This window comes from Populus alba, chromosome 17 (genome assembly GCF_005239225.2).
Source record: "Populus alba chromosome 17, ASM523922v2, whole genome shotgun sequence".
NCBI classification, from domain to species: Eukaryota; Viridiplantae; Streptophyta; class Magnoliopsida; order Malpighiales; family Salicaceae; genus Populus; species Populus alba.
This window is the reverse complement of record NC_133300.1, coordinates 16,535,271-16,553,652: the sequence shown is the minus strand read 5'-3', so window position 1 is coordinate 16,553,652 and position 18,382 is coordinate 16,535,271. Positions and strand designations below refer to the sequence as shown.

Below are 18,382 nucleotides of genomic sequence, written 5' to 3'. Positions count from 1 at the left end.
TCTGAGCCGTTTACACTGTCGAAATTACCAGGACAGAAACCTAAAACACGGCCATTAGAAAATGACATTGTTTCCATGATATGGATGGCTGCCATTAAAGTCCAGCTAGGAGTAGTTGCTAGTCAACTTATTTTAATGATCTTGAACCCTAGATGATGAGGTTTCTCAGTTTTATGTGTGGTAACAAATCCTTGTAGCATCCATCTTTTCCTTGGTGTTTATTATGTTCCATATTTTGTCCTAAAATAATGGGCAAGAGCTGATGGTGGAGTGATGGGGAGATCAAGCCCTTTAATTATTTTTTGTGTTAGGTCAAAAGGATAAGAATTGTATCTGAAGACTAAATGATGTGGAAAAAAGATCCAAAATGCAAGAAATTTCTGGAAAAAGGGAAGCCAGCTTTGATTTAACCAAACAAGATGAATTAGGCTTAAAATTAGGTATGTGAGGTTTAATGTGGCATAATAATTTCATCAAGCAGTTCTTCTCTATGGAAATTGCCACATCTCAGAGGCCACTTTACACCATCGATCATGCTCTCGAAATCAGGATTCTTTGAACGTAAAATAAATATTCAGGCCATAAAAAAAATAAGTTAATTTTAATTTTTTTGTCTTTATATAAGAAAAATTAATTTAATATAAACAAGTCAACTTAGCAGGTTCTTAAGATAATTTAAACAATTTGTAAAAAACCATGGTTTAGCTTTAAGAAAAACTAAATATGACCCTTTTAAAAAAAATTTAAGACAGTTATATATTAGATCGTTCTAGACTTTACAATTTAATTTGTCAAATTCATAATTTAAGTTATGGACTCTACTGTGTTACAAAACTTTATTTTGTAAAATAATTTTTTTTTTAATTATAAGATAACAAATATAAATGCTTGTAAAATTAAATATCAATTAAATAGCATTATAATTGTTTAATACTAAGATAACTTTATAAAAAGCAAACTAAAATAATTTGTAAATATTAAAAAATAAAATTAAAAAAAAAATCATCACTTTCATTGTTTAATGTGAGTTTGCGGCACAACTAGATGTATTAAGTAATTATAGAACAACCATTTAATAGGTGGCCCAGTAATAAAAGCTTGGGGTTAAGGGTTTTGCTTTCCCTGTGGTATTAAGTTCAAGCCCTGTGGTTGTTAATATAATGATCACTGAAAGTTTACATAGTTGTTAATTTCAGGACTCGTGAGATTAGTCGAGATATACGCAAGTTGACCTGAACACCTACATTAAAAAAAAAAGTAATTATATAACAATAAAAACAAAATAATATTATTGAAAAGGCAGAATGATGGTGCAACTTGGCCTTGCAAGAAGTGAAAACTACACAGAAATCAGCTTGGGTGACCTAGAGCCAACCTTCAATCATCTGTTCTTTCACACTGCTAATCAACATGGTTGATGGGGATGGGTTCACCCTTCACAATAATGCATTGGAAAATAAAAAAAAATGAAAAATTAATAATTACACAGCAAGAATCAAATTAGGTGCATAAAATCCAGCATATAGGGCTGCAAATTGTTCGCGTGACATAAAGCAACTAAAGTTTCTTGATGTGCAAGGAAAAGAGCCTAACATTTTAAAAAAATAAAATAAAAAAGCTGTGCTTTTATGGGTGTGAAAAACAATACAGAGTAGACCTCTTTATAGGAATGCATTTGATTTGCAGTGACAGCTGAGTGGAAGAGCATTGCATTTTGAAGAAAATGACAGGCACTGCTAGAAATCATGCTTCCACTCATTGGTGTATGGAGTTTATTTGAATATAGTTATAGTTGTTTTTTAAATAATTTTTTTTGTTAAAATATATGTTAATAATAATTTTTTATTTTTTTAAAAATTATTTTTAACATCAGCATATTAAAATTATTTGAAAATATTAAAAATATATTAATTTGAAGTTAATAAAAAAATATAAATAAAAATTTTAATTTTTTTTTAAATATTTTTAAAATACAGAAATAAATAAAGATTCGTCTCATCTTTCTATAAACAATAACAAACAAAAGATTCCAGGCCAATATCAACCACTTTCCATCACGCTTGCCCACCTGCATGCCTTGAGTGCTAATGTTGTCGAAAGTATGATTATGACTAGAAATCTGCATCTAATTCCATGGAGATTTCTCCAGATGGAATCCAACATCATGGAAGATTCAGTATGATGTAATTGCATACGAAAGCACCGGGAAACCCTACCAAAGTAATGAATCTTTTTAATTTTTTGATGTATTGAAGTCTAAAATAAAAGTAGTAGTAAATCTAAATATATATTTTTGATTAATTCAAATCAATAATAGAAAACGGAGAGAAAATTGGTTTATAACTAAAGAAAGCAACGCTTAGACCTTTGCTTCTAGCTTTCTTTCCAGATGCCCTAGCTAGTAGCTATGACGCAAAGCTTCCCCTACACACGCATAATCATGAAGAAGTACATCCATGGCGTGTAGTCCAGGACCTCTGTCTGGTGTCTGGAGGATGCATGATCCAACAGCCTTCATTAAACCCTTGAATTGTACAAGGAAAAAATGCAGGATCTATTCTCAAAGCACGCTTGCTTCAAGAGATCCAGCCCATAATTTCAAGTCCATCTGAACTATTTCTCCTTCATTCAATCCATAAATTAAATGTCAAGCGAGGCTGGAAAGGAAAGCAACACAGAACAAAGCACCTATTCACTCAAGCAACTGAAAGATTTCATCATATTCACAGACAGAGAGAGCAGATGATCAGATGCCTTGCCACCCAAACAATGAATATATGTTCAAAAAGATTGCAAAAGACACAGGCGGGCTACGATATTTATTCAAGGAATGAAAATTAGCAGCACAGTACTCAATTCTCCCCTTGAAGAAGACCGGCAAGAACAAAATAGGAGTTAGGAGCAGATTGTTAACATTAACAGAGTAATAATCAAAGGGTAGGGTTTACAGACGAAAAGAAACGAAGACACAGAGATGGTTTGTTTTAGAAAACTGATATAAAAGATAGGAGAGCAACCAAGGACATTGTAAAATACACAGACAGACAGACAGATTGCAGATAAACGGAGTAATTAGCATAGAACTATGGTCTTCGAAAGTTTGGATGATCACAACAACCTGAAAATGACGTTCTGAACCAGCCCTTTTTATTATTATTATTATAAATTCGTTGAGTTCTTGAAATTAATAATTTTTATAATAATTATAGTTATAAAATCAAAGCTGGCTTAACAAATTGATCTAGGATCTTGTTGGCTCAGGACTTAAATAGATTCAAGTTAAAAAAATAGAAAAAATAATTGATATGATCTAACTTGGTCAAAAACCAAAGTTAACCTAGGATAAAACATGAGCCAAAACCCCATTGACTTTTGTTTGAATCTTTTTTTGGTGGAAACAAGATTGTCTTGATTTTTTTTTAGTATTTTTTCTGGTTAACTCGGGTTGATCATCTCAACCTGTGATCTAGACCCCATCTTAGATCGACTCTCGAATTGGGTTTTAAGATTATAATAATAATAATAATAATAATTTTTGTCTATACATTGACTTGGATCAACCTAAGTTGACCCTTCCAACTTGTGATCCAGGCATTGCCCCTAATCGACTATTGAGTTGAGTTTTAAAAATATAATAGTAATTGCTTTTGGTTCTTATGTTGACCCTTTCAACCTATAACTCAAGTTTTCCTTAGTGTCGATCATCGAATCGAGTTTTAAAACTATAATAACTATTTTTATTATTATGTTGACATCGATCAATGGTTAATCCGACTCGTGACCCGAGTCTTGCCTCGAGTTGACCTCCAAGTTAGATTTTAAAACTATAATAATAATAATTTTTATTCTTACATTAACCTAGGTCAACCTGGGTTGACCATCCCGACTCGAGACCCGAGTTATGCCCCGAATCGACCACTAAGTTGGGTTTAAAAAAAATAGTAAATATTATTTTTTGAGACATGTCTCAAATGTACCTCATGTTGGAGAAGTATAAAAATTGATTTTTTGTACCTTTGTCTCTTTAACCAAACACATTTCTATTTTTACTGTTTTTATCTTTTCTGTTTCAGGATAATACTGAAACGTTATCTAAGATAATGTTTGGATATTGTCTTGAGATAGAAGGGACAGAGACAGTGGAGGCAGAAATATATTCTGTTAAAAAAACAAAAACATAAAAATAAATTGTTTATGAGCAATTTTGAAATGAATTTCTGTATTTTCAAAACAAGAGATATAGATGTGACAATCTCCAGAGACAATATTTATTTATTTTTTCCTAAAATATCTCTGTAAAACACTTTCAATTTCAAAATTATTCAACTAAGACATGTAAGCATAAATTGATTATTATCATAGTTTTAAAAAAAAACCAACTTAGGAGTTGATTCAAAGCAAAGTTTGAGTCATTAGCTAAGGCCCAAATCACATGTTAGGTTAACTCAAGTCAACATAAAAATAAAAATAGTTATAATCATAGTTTAGAAACCTAATTTGAGGGTCGATTTAAGACAAAGTCTGAATCACGAGTGGTATTGATCGTTGATTTGGATCAACATAAAAATAAAATAGTTATTATCATAATTTTAAAACTCGACTCGAGGATCGATACGGGGTAAGGCTTAGGTCACGTGTTAAAAGGGTTGATCCAGGTTAACTTGGATTAACATAAAATAAAAATAATTATTATTATAGTTAAAAAACTTAATTCAAGGGCTAAATCCAAGACAAGACCCAAGTCACAAGTCGAGAGGGTCAACACATGTTGACCCGAGTCATCGTATATATATAAAAATAGTTATTATAATTGTTTTAAAACCAGAATCAGAAGTCTACCTTAGACCAAGTTCAAGTTACAGGTCGAGAAGGTCACCTCGACTAACCTAAAATTTTTTTTAATTTTTTATTTAAAAATATCAACGAGTTTTTGACTCGTGTTTTATCTTGAGTTAACCTAAGTTTTTAACCGAGTCAGGTCGAGTCAATCCTTCATTTATTTTTTCTTAAACTCGAATTAATTTACGCCTCATGTCAACCCATTAAGTTAGTCTTAGTTATATAACTAAAATTATTATAATATTATTAATATCAAAACTCAATATAAACTAAAGTGTATATATATATATATAAAAGTTTAATAATAATATATATCAAGAATAAAATAATTTTTTTATATTTTAAAGATATAAAAATAATTATTTTATTTAATATTTTATTACGAACACAATTAATTTTATCTTATTTTTATTTTGTCTATTATTTCTATTTCTTCCATCTTGTAGAGTAAACAAATGCTACCTTCTTCTATGTTTTTCCCGCGATTACCTTATCGCTACTGCTTGTTTCTTCACGCTTGGCCTTTGTCTATGCGATGTGCTGCCGTTTTAAAATGCTAAAGCCTCAACTTGGAAAATAACAAACATAAACGACACGTCGTTTTTTTTTTTTCTTCCTTTCGATATAATTTTGCCTGTCATTGTCGGTTCCACTGTTAGTGCAGTTTTTATTGCAACAACACGCATTAAGCTCCAATTGGCTTGCAAAACGTACCAGTCTTGTGATATATACACTTTTCTCTCTCTTAATTATACAAACTATCTGGAGATATATTATTGATAGATTGAACAGGAGGAGGGGAGGGGGAGGTAGGCTAATCATTTCCAGGCAAAAAAAACATTAAAAACCAAGGTTTGTGTTGGCTTAATGTAGTGATAAATTCACGTTTTTGAGATTAACCAATTTGATGTCAATGAAAAAGATTTATGGGTGTTTATTTTTCAGCCTTATTGGTTCATATTGTCATGATCAAGTTCAGTGCTTTCCTTTTTTCTTGTCTGCAAGTTCTCTTTTAGATACATTCACTGTTGCGGGAATTTGAGATCCTGTTGGCTGATTTTTTTTTTGGCTGGTAGAAGTTGTGTTTGAATTCATTTAGGCTTGAGAGAAAGCTCCATTGTTTGTTGTTTGGTGTATAGTATTATGAACTGTACATGTTCAGTTTTAGCATTGATAAACTCTCCTTATTTGGTTATTTTTCTTGCATTTAACTTATCTGCTCATCTATACTTGTAGCTGTTAAACATTGCCATGCTTCTTTTCAAGGTGGTTTCCTTTGCTTTAGTTTATGCTCGTTATTGTCTTGTCATTTCTAAACAGCTATGCTGCTGCCGTGTCTTCAGTTTTATTGAACAATATTAGTTGCCGTCATTGTGCTTGGATATGTTTACTTCTAATTAGGTATCTTCACCGGTTATGAAAATTTCTTGTATACCTATATACTTGAAATTAACTCTAAAATTACTATACTGTTTTCATTTTCTTTAACTAAGCAGAACGGTTACTTGCATGTTTAGAATGTTTTGGTTAATTTTGATACTCTCATGGTTTACTAACACTCCAGTTAAGAATGAGGTTTGATTCCCTTTTATTTTCATTTTTTTTATGTGTTCAATGTGTAATAACTAATAGTATTAGTTGTATGATTTTCAGCTAATTCAATTTTGGTTTTGCAGGTGATTTTAGATTGGTTAGTGGATTGCCATGTCAGGGAGAGTTAGGCCCTCTGCCTTGTGGCATACTAAAGTTTCTTTCAAATAGTAGCATGGAGAAGAAAAAAATAGATGAATATGAACCAGGACCGCTTCCTTCACCAAGACCACTGGATAGGTTTGGCTTTGTGAAGCAAGAGGTTAATAATTCACCACATGGTTTAACCAAAGGAAGGTCAGCTTATGAATTTGAGAGGTATGGTGTTTCTTCAGGAGGTCACTTCCAATATTCCAAATGAGTTAATGCCAAAGGCTCATTGATGGATCTTCCTTGATACTAATAGATAATAATCTTGATTAGTGATTGTGGACATAAAAAATTTTCAGGGAGGAAAGAAGGGTAAGAAAATGGAGGAAGATGATTGGGGTTGGAGGGAGTGATTGGAAGCTTTATGTTCAAAGAAAACCTCATGTTGTTAAGAGGCGCATAAGGAAAGGAATCCCTGACTGTTTAAGGGGTCTTGTTTGGCAGTTGATCTCCGGAAGTCGAGACCTTTTGCTGATGAACCCTGGGGTTTATGAGGTACTCCTTCACTTGTCTTGATTGAGATATATAACCTGAGATCTTTTGCTTATCATTTTGGTAATGAGATTCTATTTGTAATATGTAGCGGCTTTGCTCATATTATCTTTGAGCCTTAAAATCATTCATTTTTAGTTCTTCAGATGTTACCGGACTCCCCTCACTTCTTCCTTTTTCTGAATATTTTGCACATTGGTTTGTTCACTTCAACACGTAGGTGTTAAAGGCACAAGATTTAAAGCTATCAGATAATAAAATTTAAAATCAAAGTCCATGTTGATTGATTAAATCATGCATTTGTTATCCATCTTAATGTTTTCAACAATTATTCAATATATCTGATTCAAAGGATTAAAATCAACTTTGGCTCTTTTTTAGTGGATGGTATATCGGTATGCTAAAAAGAGCATTTGATGGTGGCAGTGCCTAAAATTCTAGGGCTTAGTTTGTGATGGCCTGATATACTCCTCCGGATGATTTAGATGTATGAATTTCAGAACTTTGCTTGGTTGCAGAAAGACCTTAAGAATTTTTTAATTTTTTATATGAATGGTGAATTTCATAGATCAAAAACCAGAAATTTCCCGGTTTACCAGAGTTATTTACATCTAAATAAGAAAGAAAATTTATCTTAAAAAAATTCCAGAAGTCACAAAATCTGGAAATGTTTGGGTTACTAGTTGCTTCCTGCTAAATCTTAGTATCTTGAAGCCTTATCTGGACTGTCTGAACAATGTTCTTTATAGTGCTACCTTCATCTACTGCAACAGTATTATGAATCTTTTGGTTCCTTTCCTTCCAAATACAGTAGAAAAAAACACCAATGAAGCCTCATAAAATAGATTGAAAAGACTTTTTCTGAATAAAGATTTTTGCCAAGTACAACTCAGAGTTCCAAACAGAAACGACCCTATTATTCCCACAAATTTGGAGAATTGGCTGCCAGACCCTTTTAGAGAATTGTCTTCATCATCCTCTGCTTAACACAGAAACTGAAGCCATGACCCTGTCCATTTTGAAGTGCCTCATCTTTATAGTTAACCTGTCCAGAATAGCTAGCCAGAAAATAAAGCTGTGCCTTGGAATACATAGAGGCCCTCAAATCAACTTAAACCTGTTCACTCCGCTTCATTTTTTCTTGATCAAATCCCAAGCACTCTTAGAAGATAATTGCCCATCATTAGTGAGTTTCCATATAACACCATCGCTTTGCAAAGGATAAGGGAAGAGAAAGCCACAAATAGCACATTGAATGGCGCTTCCATGGCATCTGAGCTAGCCATTTACTTTCATTGCTGTTTATCACCTGTAAAATCCTTGCTGTAGAAGGCGGTCCAGATTAAAAAATGATCCTCTGACCATATTGTTTGACCAAGGGTCCATGAGGATGCCAAGAGTCCCACCAGAGATGGATAATTTTTTCCATTGCCTACTGAATGCTGTATATAGTCCTGAATTAAATTTCTGAACTTTAGCAATCTCCAATTTCAAGAACATTCATTACAGACATTTAAGCACCATGGGCCTTTTCCCTTAAGAAAGATCGTAGAAAAATGCCTATATTTCCCATCTACTTGACAGTTATGTCTCTATAATCCCCTTCCCTGGGGAAGCCATGTAGCATGTCAGGGAAGGGATTAGCTGGGAAAACTTGATGAGCAATTGTGTCTTGCCATGCTTATTAATGTTAAAGTTGTATGTTAGAAGATGAAAAAATAAAGTGTGCATCGACATATACTAGGTTGCTTGTTTAGTTTGTACACATTATCTCGCTTTTTTTTTTCTTTTTGTAAAGACATTTAACATTCAAATAGCATTGCCTTGTAGTGATGTGTGACTGCCTTATAATTTAGATTCAGGGCAATTATTTGATCAATGTACATGGCCACTGCTGGGAAATTTAAGGTTTTTTTGTACATAGATAAATGGTGATTTGTTCTGGAGTTGCAATTGAAAGCACAAGGGGATAACATGGTATCTGTCGGAACAGTAACTATGAACATTATCCAGGGAGCTGCTTTGGTATATACATGTATGAAATTTTTGGCTCTGACAAGGTAGATCATTTTGCTAGTACAATCGGTAAAGTAAAACAAATCATATTCTTATGAGAAGACGTGGAGAAGGGACATTTCTTTTCTATAGCCCGTACTGGCATCCAATCATGTGTCCTTCAGTGCTTTTCTTTCTTTTGTTCTTTGTAAGGAATCTAAGCTAGACAAAGGATTTCGTTCTTCTTTACCTATTTTTGACAATTTTAGTTTTACATCAGGGTAGCTAAGAGGGTCTTAGACCTCATGAGGGTTTTGAGAAGCTCTTTTGCTAATCCTTTCTAATACCCCAAGGCTATTATCCTTACTCGCTTTGAGCCAAATTTGGAAGGATAAATTGCTTTATGAGATAAAACTTTTGTTTAGGGCACCTTAATAGGGTAGACACTAATGAGCTTTTGCACGTAATAGACCAAATAATGCTCTGTCTTCTGATGTGTGTTAGCGATGTGACACAAGAGTGATTTGTTCTCACTGTTCACGTGCAAAGAGATTTTACAAGTATTGACTTGGGATTTATTCTTAGAGAAATTTACTACTACATAACCAGTACATTATCTGTGAAAAGATCATAAGTGGCTGGGGAATTATATCCTAAAAATAATAAATGAATGCACAGTTCTTGGTTTCTGATGTTAATTTTAGCTTTTCATGCTCTTTTCCCTCTGCTTGCATGTGCACACAGCCACACATAGATTAGTTTGTGTCATAATGATGAAACTATAAATTTACTGCAGCAACTAGTTATATATGAGACATCAGCATCGGAGCTGGATATAATTAGAGATATTTCTCGGACCTTCCCATCACATGTTTTCTTCCAGCAGAGACATGGTCCTGGTCAAAGGTCGCTATACAATGTTTTGAAGGCTTACTCTGTGTATGATAGAGATGTTGGATATGTTCAGGTCTGAAACTTGTGTGATTTATGGATCTTAAATTTACTTAATTCACTGACTGGAGAATGACAGTTCAATTGTTAAAAAATGCAGGGGATGGGATTTTTAGCTGGTTTACTACTTCTTTATATGAGTGAAGAGGATGCTTTTTGGTTGTTGGTTGCATTGCTGAAAGGAGCGGTCCATGCTCCAATGGAGGGATTATATCAGGTAATTCATTTATACAAAGAGCTTCTTGTTCACATTTGTAAAGTTGTGGTTAGCTTAGATTATTGGCTGTGAGATGCTAATTCCCTACAATCATAGATATAGATCACTATCAAGTCAGCACAAACTGGGCGAGATAAAGCAACATGTTGCGATAAGATTTGCATTTATACATCTCAACAAGTTTTCATGTGGCTTTGTTGTGGTGGCTTGGTGTTTCAGGGAGAGTGCTGAAAGGAAGCGTTATCATCCATCAACTTCCTTGACAATACATACACCATATAATGGTGGTGTCACTTGCAACTTTTCACTTAATAGTAGCTTATAGAATTATATCCTCTGTTAGCGTTAAAAAAAAATGAAGGATGCCCTCGAAATCAGGCTTGAATTTCCTCTGTTTCTCTCCCACGCACACCACTCGTGCACACTTACACTTGGAATGCCTTGATAAGGAGCTGGGACCGCTTCTTGATAATTTGTTTGGCCAAGTTCAGAATTACAAGATGCATATTTATCTACATTACAATTTCAAATACCATAACCTAGAGGAGTGGCTTACCGCTTCCTCAAACTTAGGAAAAGGCCAGCCACCATGGAGTTTTAACTTTGATTCCATACTCCTTAAGGAAAGAAAAAATAGTCTATTAGTTTTGAATTACGTTTTGTGGAGACAAGTTTTCTGTAGTTACCAAAATTATGAATCCACTAGTCATCCACAGTATCATGACCATTTGAAATTTGTTTATTTCATGTGATACCAAAAGGTGAGAGAATCTTTTTCCACCTAGTTATGGTGGCATCCTATTCTGAGTTTTGTGGCTCCTTCAAGCTTTCTTAGAGTTAGATTGATCTTTGTACGTTCAATGGTAGGTTTCACCGCATGCTTCATGTAAATGAGCTGCTTCATACTTGAGAGAGAAAAAGGAATGTAATGGTCAGTAAACTGCCAAGATTTATTACCGTCTCCAAAACTCCATCAACCATTTATTGGTATGATATGAGCATATGAACCACCTGTAGCCTCTTTTACTATTTTGAACTGGAGTCTGTGGGAACAGCACCTCATCCACTCTTCTTGGGCTTTGAAAACACTTTCATCCAGTGAGAAGTTATATTTTATACTTGTGTCAGGTGGGTCTGCCTCTTGTTCAACAATATCTGTTTCAGTTTGACTGCTTGATGAAGGAGCATATGCCGAAACTGGGAGAGCATTTCACACAAGAAATAATAAATCCTAGCATGTATGCAAGCCAGTGGTTTATAACTGTTTTCTCATACTCTTTTCCATTCCACTTGGCCCTTCGGATTTGGGATGTCTTCCTTTATGAGGTCAGTTATTAATCATTTTTTACGGTTTTTCTGGGAAGGATCATTACATATGGTCTGGGTGTTAATATTTCTCTGCAATTTCTTCTTTGCCAGGGTGTAAAAATTGTTTTCAAAGTGGGCCTGGCACTGCTAAAATATTGCCATGATGACTTGGTGAGGATCCAAGATTTTTTTGTCTACTCTGAAAGAAATAGCCGCACATCCCCGGCTTATAATTGGTTTTCTTTTTGTTTTCAGGTCAAATTGCCCTTTGAGAAGCTTGTACATGCTTTGCGTAATTTCCCTGAGGGTGCAATGGATCCAGATACAGTACTGCCTATGGCTAACTCCATCAAGGTTCTCTCTTTCTCTGTGTGTGGCTGGCGTGTGTTTAAGCAAAAGCAAAAATTTGAGTTTCATTTGAACTCTACATTCTACCATCATATCACACTTATTATATATCATGGTTGCTCTGGTTATCTCCATCCATTTTCTGTATGTTGTGTCAGTATAGTCAAATTATAATTATAGACAGTCTTGTGCTTCTATGATGATCTTTGGATTTTAATCTTTTGAGCCAGTAAACATGTTGTATTTTACAGTGATATTTAATAAAAGTTTGCTGTCATTCAGTAGCAATCTCTGTTTAAGCTGCCAAAAATTCTGATATTCTTAAAGTCTGTTTTGGTTGATTTGATACAGCCACTTTTCCTGTGTATGTTTTGTATTCTTGACACAGAATATTGAAAAATATGAAATACAACCCCGAGAAAATATATGGTTCCTCCTAAAATCATGAATCGGTAAAGAATTATTAATATTTGGAGCCATAAATATTAGTGGAACTATTTTTGATGATTTATAAGGGGAGCCATATGTATCATGTCTGTGTGTGCGCATTTTATAATGTTGTTGGATATTTGAGCAATTTGGCTGTATTTTGGGTAGTTGCTTACATTATGCTTAGACACACACCCCTAGCAATGTTATGTGTTAGCGTTCCTGCATATTGAACCGGCTTAGTTTTTGAAGTAGAACTTTATTCATTATTCATGAAAAAGGAGTGGATTCGTCATCAGGTGTCCAGACGTTTGGAAGAGCTGAAACAGGAGTATGACAAGAAGAATGGAAAGCTTAGTCATTCCACAGAAATTAACAGGAATCAGGAACAGTTACAATGAAGGTTTTTCTCTTCTTTAAAGGGAGCTAAGCCTTTAGTTACTCCATACATTCTTTTCTCTTCTTTAAAGGGAGCTAAGCCTTTAGTTACTCCATACATTCTGATTCTTTTATTCTTTTGTCATGAACTATCTTTTAGTATGAAAAATGTATATAAAGCATTAACTTCCGTGATGGCCTGATGCTCCATAGTTGCTTGGTGGAGTTGAAAATGTCCATGGAACATGTGATGCATACGGATTGGAGAAAGTAGTGTGACATTAGTGGTCAGATCTAGTCATCTCCTACTAGGATGGGATTCTCTTCTTGATTGTAATGCATTGAATATGATAGTGATAAAGATGATGACTAGATCGTGTCTTTTCAGCAATGATTGCATGGGAGGTGTGTAATATCGGTATAATATTTCAAGAATTATTTTTAAACGCCTCTCCTGCCCTGGACATGCCTCTCACCCTGTTAACCTTAAAATTTGTTTTCCATCTTAGAACTGCCTGAGTAAATCAACTAAAATGACATGCTCGTCTGTTTACCTTGCTTGATAGGTAATAATTACACTTGCTACTTCTTAGAAGGAGAGTTGATTCACTTCATTTCTTTTTGCTTCTTGTTCCTAGTTAGAGATTGCAAGTCAACAGAAGTTTCTCGTGCCAACCAGCTCATAAAGATTTTGGCTGACAGAGAATTCTTATCCAGCCAGATTGGGCTGGTAGTGGGACATCATCACAAAATTAGGGCATCAGAAATGCTTCATATGTGTAATCATCGAGAAAACGTGAAGTTGCAAAATTGTTCTTGAGCATCCTTAAACACCCGTAGAATAGTTGAAGATATATGTTGTCTGGTCCCTTGTGTCAAGCCTGCAGATACACATTGCTTGGAAGCATCATGGTTAGTTCTTCAATAAGAAGATAGACATCAAGAGCACCATTGAAGAATCGCCTTTTTTGATAAGTTCCATGCATTTGCTGCATACTGTCTAGTGGTTTACTTTCCGCCCAACATGCAAAAGTATAGGCTCTAATGAAGCTAATGTCTCGACAGAATTTATTCCTAAGCAGTGGATGCCCGTGCAAGTGGACAGAAGTGTCGGCAAATCTTCCCTTTAATAATGGTGCTGGCAACCATTAAGGTTAAATTTGGTTAGGGTTTCAAGATAGAAGTGTAAGATATGTCTAGAAGAATCATAAAGTATGATGGTTAATGGTAGAACAGAAACCTAAAAAAATAAAGATATAAATTCTTGTCATTTTAATATATAAAGATGTAACCTTTTATCTCTAGTAGTTTATTTTAATTATTTTTCTGTATTGATACATTAACCAAAAGATTAACTTGGAAAATATAAGAATTTGATTCCTTTTCAAAAGGAAAATATTCTTTAATTATTGACTAACCTTTTTATCTTTCTCCTTTTCAAGCACTTTAACTTGTATAGAAACACAATTAATACATTCCTTTAAAAAGTTAGTGCAAAAAAGGATTTTTGTTTTTCTAATTCAAATTTTAAATCCAATCAGTACATTCCTTTAAAAACTAGTGCAAAAAAGGAATATTTCTCTAATTCAAGCTTTAAATCCAATTAATACATTCATTTAAAAATCAGTACAAAAAAGGAATGTCTTTTTCTACATCCCCTTAAAAATTAGTGCAAAAAGGGAATGTTTTTCTAATTCAAGTTTTAAATCCAATTAATACATTCCTTTAAAAATTAGTGCAAAAATAAGAATGTCTTTTTTTAATTCAAATTTTAAATTTATATCACATCATGGCGTTTATGAACGCGATGCAAACCACGTTTCACCAAAATTTATTTATTTATTTGTAAAAAATTAAATTTTTTTGTATGTTTTTTATTGTTTTGATGTGCTGATTTCAAAATTAATTTTTAAAAAATAAAAAAATATTATTTTAATACATTTTGGTACAAAAAATATTTTAAAAAATAACCGTAATCACACTCCTAAATCGATAAAGATTTAGGTAAGTAAATATTTGTTTAAAGAAATCAAAACTTAACTAATTAAAATCTTCTCACTTTTTACTTTTTACTATTTCTTTTTGGATTAAATATTAGAAGCTTCGACATTCAAATTCCCATTATAACACGGAACCTCGGTTACAAATTTAATTAATATAATTCTAGATAGTCAGAATATTTCACTTTAATTTATTTTCTATTTTTCTTCACGTTTGTGCTAAGCATATGAATTTAATTCTTTATACACACATATGTTAAATTGTTATTTTGAATTGGTTTATAATTGTCGACTTGATGTTTTAAATTAATTAACTTTTTTGTATCGCAAGGGTCCTTAATTGACTTTGTTGATAAAAAAAAAAAAAAAAAGGCTTTGTCACTAGTAAAGATGTGTATGAAAGCATAATCTAAATAAAACTGAATTAGATAAATATTTAATCTGAATGCATGGGAGCTGATTTAAAAATATTTAATCTTAAAAATAATCAATGTCATCTTTTAAAAATAAAAAAAACTAAAATCTCTTCTCATCTTTATATATTCACACGATGGGAAGCCAAATCAGCCCTGCACTCCTCAAAATTGAGCTCCCTAATAGTGTTTAATATTATGATAGAGATTAGTTTTTAATTTTTTTTTTGTTTAGAAAGACAAAAAAATAATATATTTTTAATTTTAATTTATTTTTAATATTAATATATCAAAATAATTTAAAAATATAAACATTTATTTGATTGCAGAAACTAAATAAAACTGAATGAGATAAATATTTAATCTGAATGTATGGGGGCTGATTTAAAAATATTTAATCTTAAAAATAATCAATGTCATCTTTATTTTTTTTTTAAATAATCTCTTCTCATCTTTATATATTCTTATGATGGGAAGCCAAACCAGCCCTGCACACCTCATATATATATATATTTTTTTTGATGGTGTTTAGTATTATGATAGAGGTTGTTTTTTAAAATATTTCTTGTTTGGAAATATATTAAAATAATATATTTTATTTTTAATTTATTTTTAATATTAATATATCAAAATAAAAAAACAAATAAAATTTATTAAAAATAAAAAAAAAAATCAAAATTATTAAAAAACATGACTAAACTACAAAAACAAATGGTGTGATTATGGTTCATATTTGTGTGGACCTATGACCATAAAGGTCAATAAATGTATTATCTAACTAATTCTCGTATCAGAGTTATTAAACCTCACCCTATACTATAAAATACTGAGTTAAATTAATTTTTTTAAATTAAAATAATATTGTTTTTAATTTTTTTTTAAAATCCAAAGGTGTTTTTTTATCATAACATTTGACCTAAATTTTTAATTGGATTAATTCTTTTTATTTATTGTGAAATCTAATGAGACTAAATGGATATTTGAAAATATAATATTGATTGTTTTTTAAAAAAATATAATAAATAATATTTTTTATTTTTAAATTTTTTTTTATATCAGTTATAAAAAAAATTAATTTAAAGTAAATAAATAAATAAAATTAATTTTTTAAAATATTTTTAAAACATATATATATAAAAACAAACAGACAACCAAATTCAAAATTAACCCGTAACTATGTTTTTTTTTGAAAAGTGGAAGGGATATCTTACCACACCACAGATTTGGAAGTGAGCCCAGATAGATGCTGTGGGACCCAAACCAGCAAGCAAGACAAGCATGTAAAGGGCAAAGAAGGAAGAGACAAAGAGGCAGGCAGTAAACGTATGGGGTGGGAATAGTTACATGTCGTGTCAGCCCTCCAAGAAAAGCTAGCTGGCAGCTGCAACTTGTCATCATCAACAGACACGTCAGCGCAGCACCACACAACTCATACGTACCTGAACTGGCTTGTTTTATTTTATTTTTTGTTACGGTTTGAAAACAAATTGAAGAAAAAAGATTTTAATTATATTTTTTTAAAAAATAAATTTTAAAAATATATATTTAGTTAGAAATATTATGGAATAGATTTTCACATATAAAATAAATGTAATGCAACTCTTCTTTTGTGCCTTGCTTATTTAATAATTGTAATATTCTTTTTTTTACCTTATTTTTTCACAAAATCTTGAAAAAAATCAATTTTTTTCTTTTTATTTTGAAGTTTTTTATAAAAAAAAAAACAGATTATTACTCTGTTTTTTAACTCTTTTTTTTTTCTTTTATAGTAAAAGACGATTTTTGAAACCTAAATTGTTTTATATACAATTTTGAGAGTGCTCTTTTCATATTATTTTGCAAAACAAAGTGAAAACACATCAAACTTAGTGATTTTTAATTGGTGAACCGAAAGGAAAAAAAAAACTTAATGGGCTATTAAGTAAGCATTTTGAAAGTGTTTCTAAAAAAATTAATTTTATTTTTGTATATATTAGATTATTTTAATGTGATAATTTTAAAAATAATTTTTAAAAATAAAAAAAATTATTTTAATAAATTTAAATATAAAAAATACTTAAAAAAAAACAATCACAACTAAACTTTTCACCCTAACCTAAATTTACCTAAGAAAACAACTGTAATATTTATTTTATTTTATTTTTATAATCATAAAAGAAATAAGGCTGATAATGCAGAAGAGCCACACACTTCTATGATTCTATCGACTCGCCCACCTAAAATGCGCTGTCGTTACTCCGCTTATCTTGCAAACTCGTAAAGGGTAATATAGTCATTAACTTACCAAAAGATGTGGCTATCCGGTCTTCGAGGAAATTCACGTGAAATAAGAAAGAAAGGTTTTGGTAGTGGCATGGACGTAATTAACTACCAATCCCATGGTTATTTCAAAACCTCCACAGCCAGCCAGCCACTCCTATATAAACCCTATATTTCTCTCAGAACTCACACAAAAAATATTGCAAGTTTAGGGTCATAAAAATCTCTCTCATCACAAACAAAAATAGGGTTTCTTGATTTGGTGACTGTTTTCGCCGTCTTTGCTTTCAAAATTCAATCTTGACCTGTTTCTTTTATGCTTTTTGAATAGGTAATAAATACATTGTTTGTTTTGCTTGCTTTGGTTTTGTAATCTGGTGATTTTGTTTAATTCTTTGTGACTTTGGTTTGTAGATTTTTTTTTTTGAACTTGAGAAAGAGGGGGTTTTGAAAGGAGACTAGCTTTTCAAGATTTGATATATTTTATTGGTAAGTTTTTTTTTCCCCGTTTTTTGGTAATACTTGCATTGATTCTTGGTGTAGATGTTGATTTGGACTTGTTTTTGTATTGTTGTCCTTTATGTTTTATGTGTATGTTAATTGTTCTGATCCTTGATATAATGTAAATCTGAGGCTTTTATGTTTATGGATTCGTTAAGGTGTCTGGACTTGGTTTATGTTGCTTAGCAATGATTTTGGTCTTGAAAAAAAAATATCTTAAGGCTTAGCAAGTTTTCTTCTGAGAATAACTTATGTTATTTTATTCTGCAACTTATTTAAAATTAAATGTTGTTTGGGAATTTGAATTCTCTCTCTTTGGTATTTTTTCTATCCTTGTGAATCTGTTTAGTCTTTTAAATTAAATATTTAATTTTATTTTACTTATGATTTGGTGATTGATTAGTGATTTTTGTAGCTTGTATTGTCTGTTGATTTTTAATCTCCAATATGTCTCTATTGTGAATACATGAAAAGTTTTCTGCTTATACCCTTTGTTTTGTTTTGCCCTTTTT

General features: G+C 31.9%; 1 protein-coding gene and 1 non-coding gene across 7 annotated transcripts; both read left to right on the top strand.

The window, feature by feature from the left end:
- The first annotated feature begins 5,533 nt into the window (after positions 1-5,533).
- On the top strand, positions 5,534-14,001 carry LOC118029714 (uncharacterized). 6 transcript variants are annotated; one of them, XM_035033630.2, is made up of 10 exons: positions 5,534-5,691; positions 6,516-6,747; positions 6,879-7,074; positions 9,863-10,033; positions 10,118-10,234; positions 11,363-11,560; positions 11,654-11,713; positions 11,798-11,896; positions 12,619-12,722; positions 13,340-14,001. In XM_035033630.2, the coding sequence occupies exons 2-9, from the start codon at positions 6,605-6,607 to the stop codon at positions 12,718-12,720; spliced, it is 1,086 nt and encodes a 361-aa protein (XP_034889521.1). In that variant the 5' UTR covers positions 5,534-5,691; positions 6,516-6,604; the 3' UTR covers positions 12,721-12,722; positions 13,340-14,001. The 6 variants fall into 6 exon arrangements, with proteins under 6 accessions (XP_034889521.1, XP_034889519.1, XP_034889518.1 ...); XM_035033628.2 differs by having other exon boundaries at positions 13,336-14,001; XM_035033627.2 differs by having other exon boundaries at positions 12,601-12,722.
- A 3,335-nt stretch (positions 14,002-17,336) lies between these two features.
- On the top strand, positions 17,337-17,858 carry LOC118029715 (uncharacterized). Its single transcript, XR_012168546.1, has 2 exons — positions 17,337-17,700; positions 17,784-17,858. It is a non-coding gene; the product is annotated as an uncharacterized protein (transcript).
- The last annotated feature ends 524 nt before the right edge of the window (positions 17,859-18,382 follow it).

Coding starts and splice junctions, on each gene's coding strand:
- LOC118029714 (XM_035033627.2), top strand. CDS start 6,605: ATGGAGAAGAAAAAAATAGATGAATATGAACCAGGACCGCTTCCTTCA. Junction 7,075..9,862: donor TGAACCCTGGGGTTTATGAG/GTACTCCTTCAC, acceptor AATTTACTGCAG/CAACTAGTTATATATGAGAC. Junction 10,034..10,117: donor GAGATGTTGGATATGTTCAG/GTCTGAAACTTG, acceptor TAAAAAATGCAG/GGGATGGGATTTTTAGCTGG.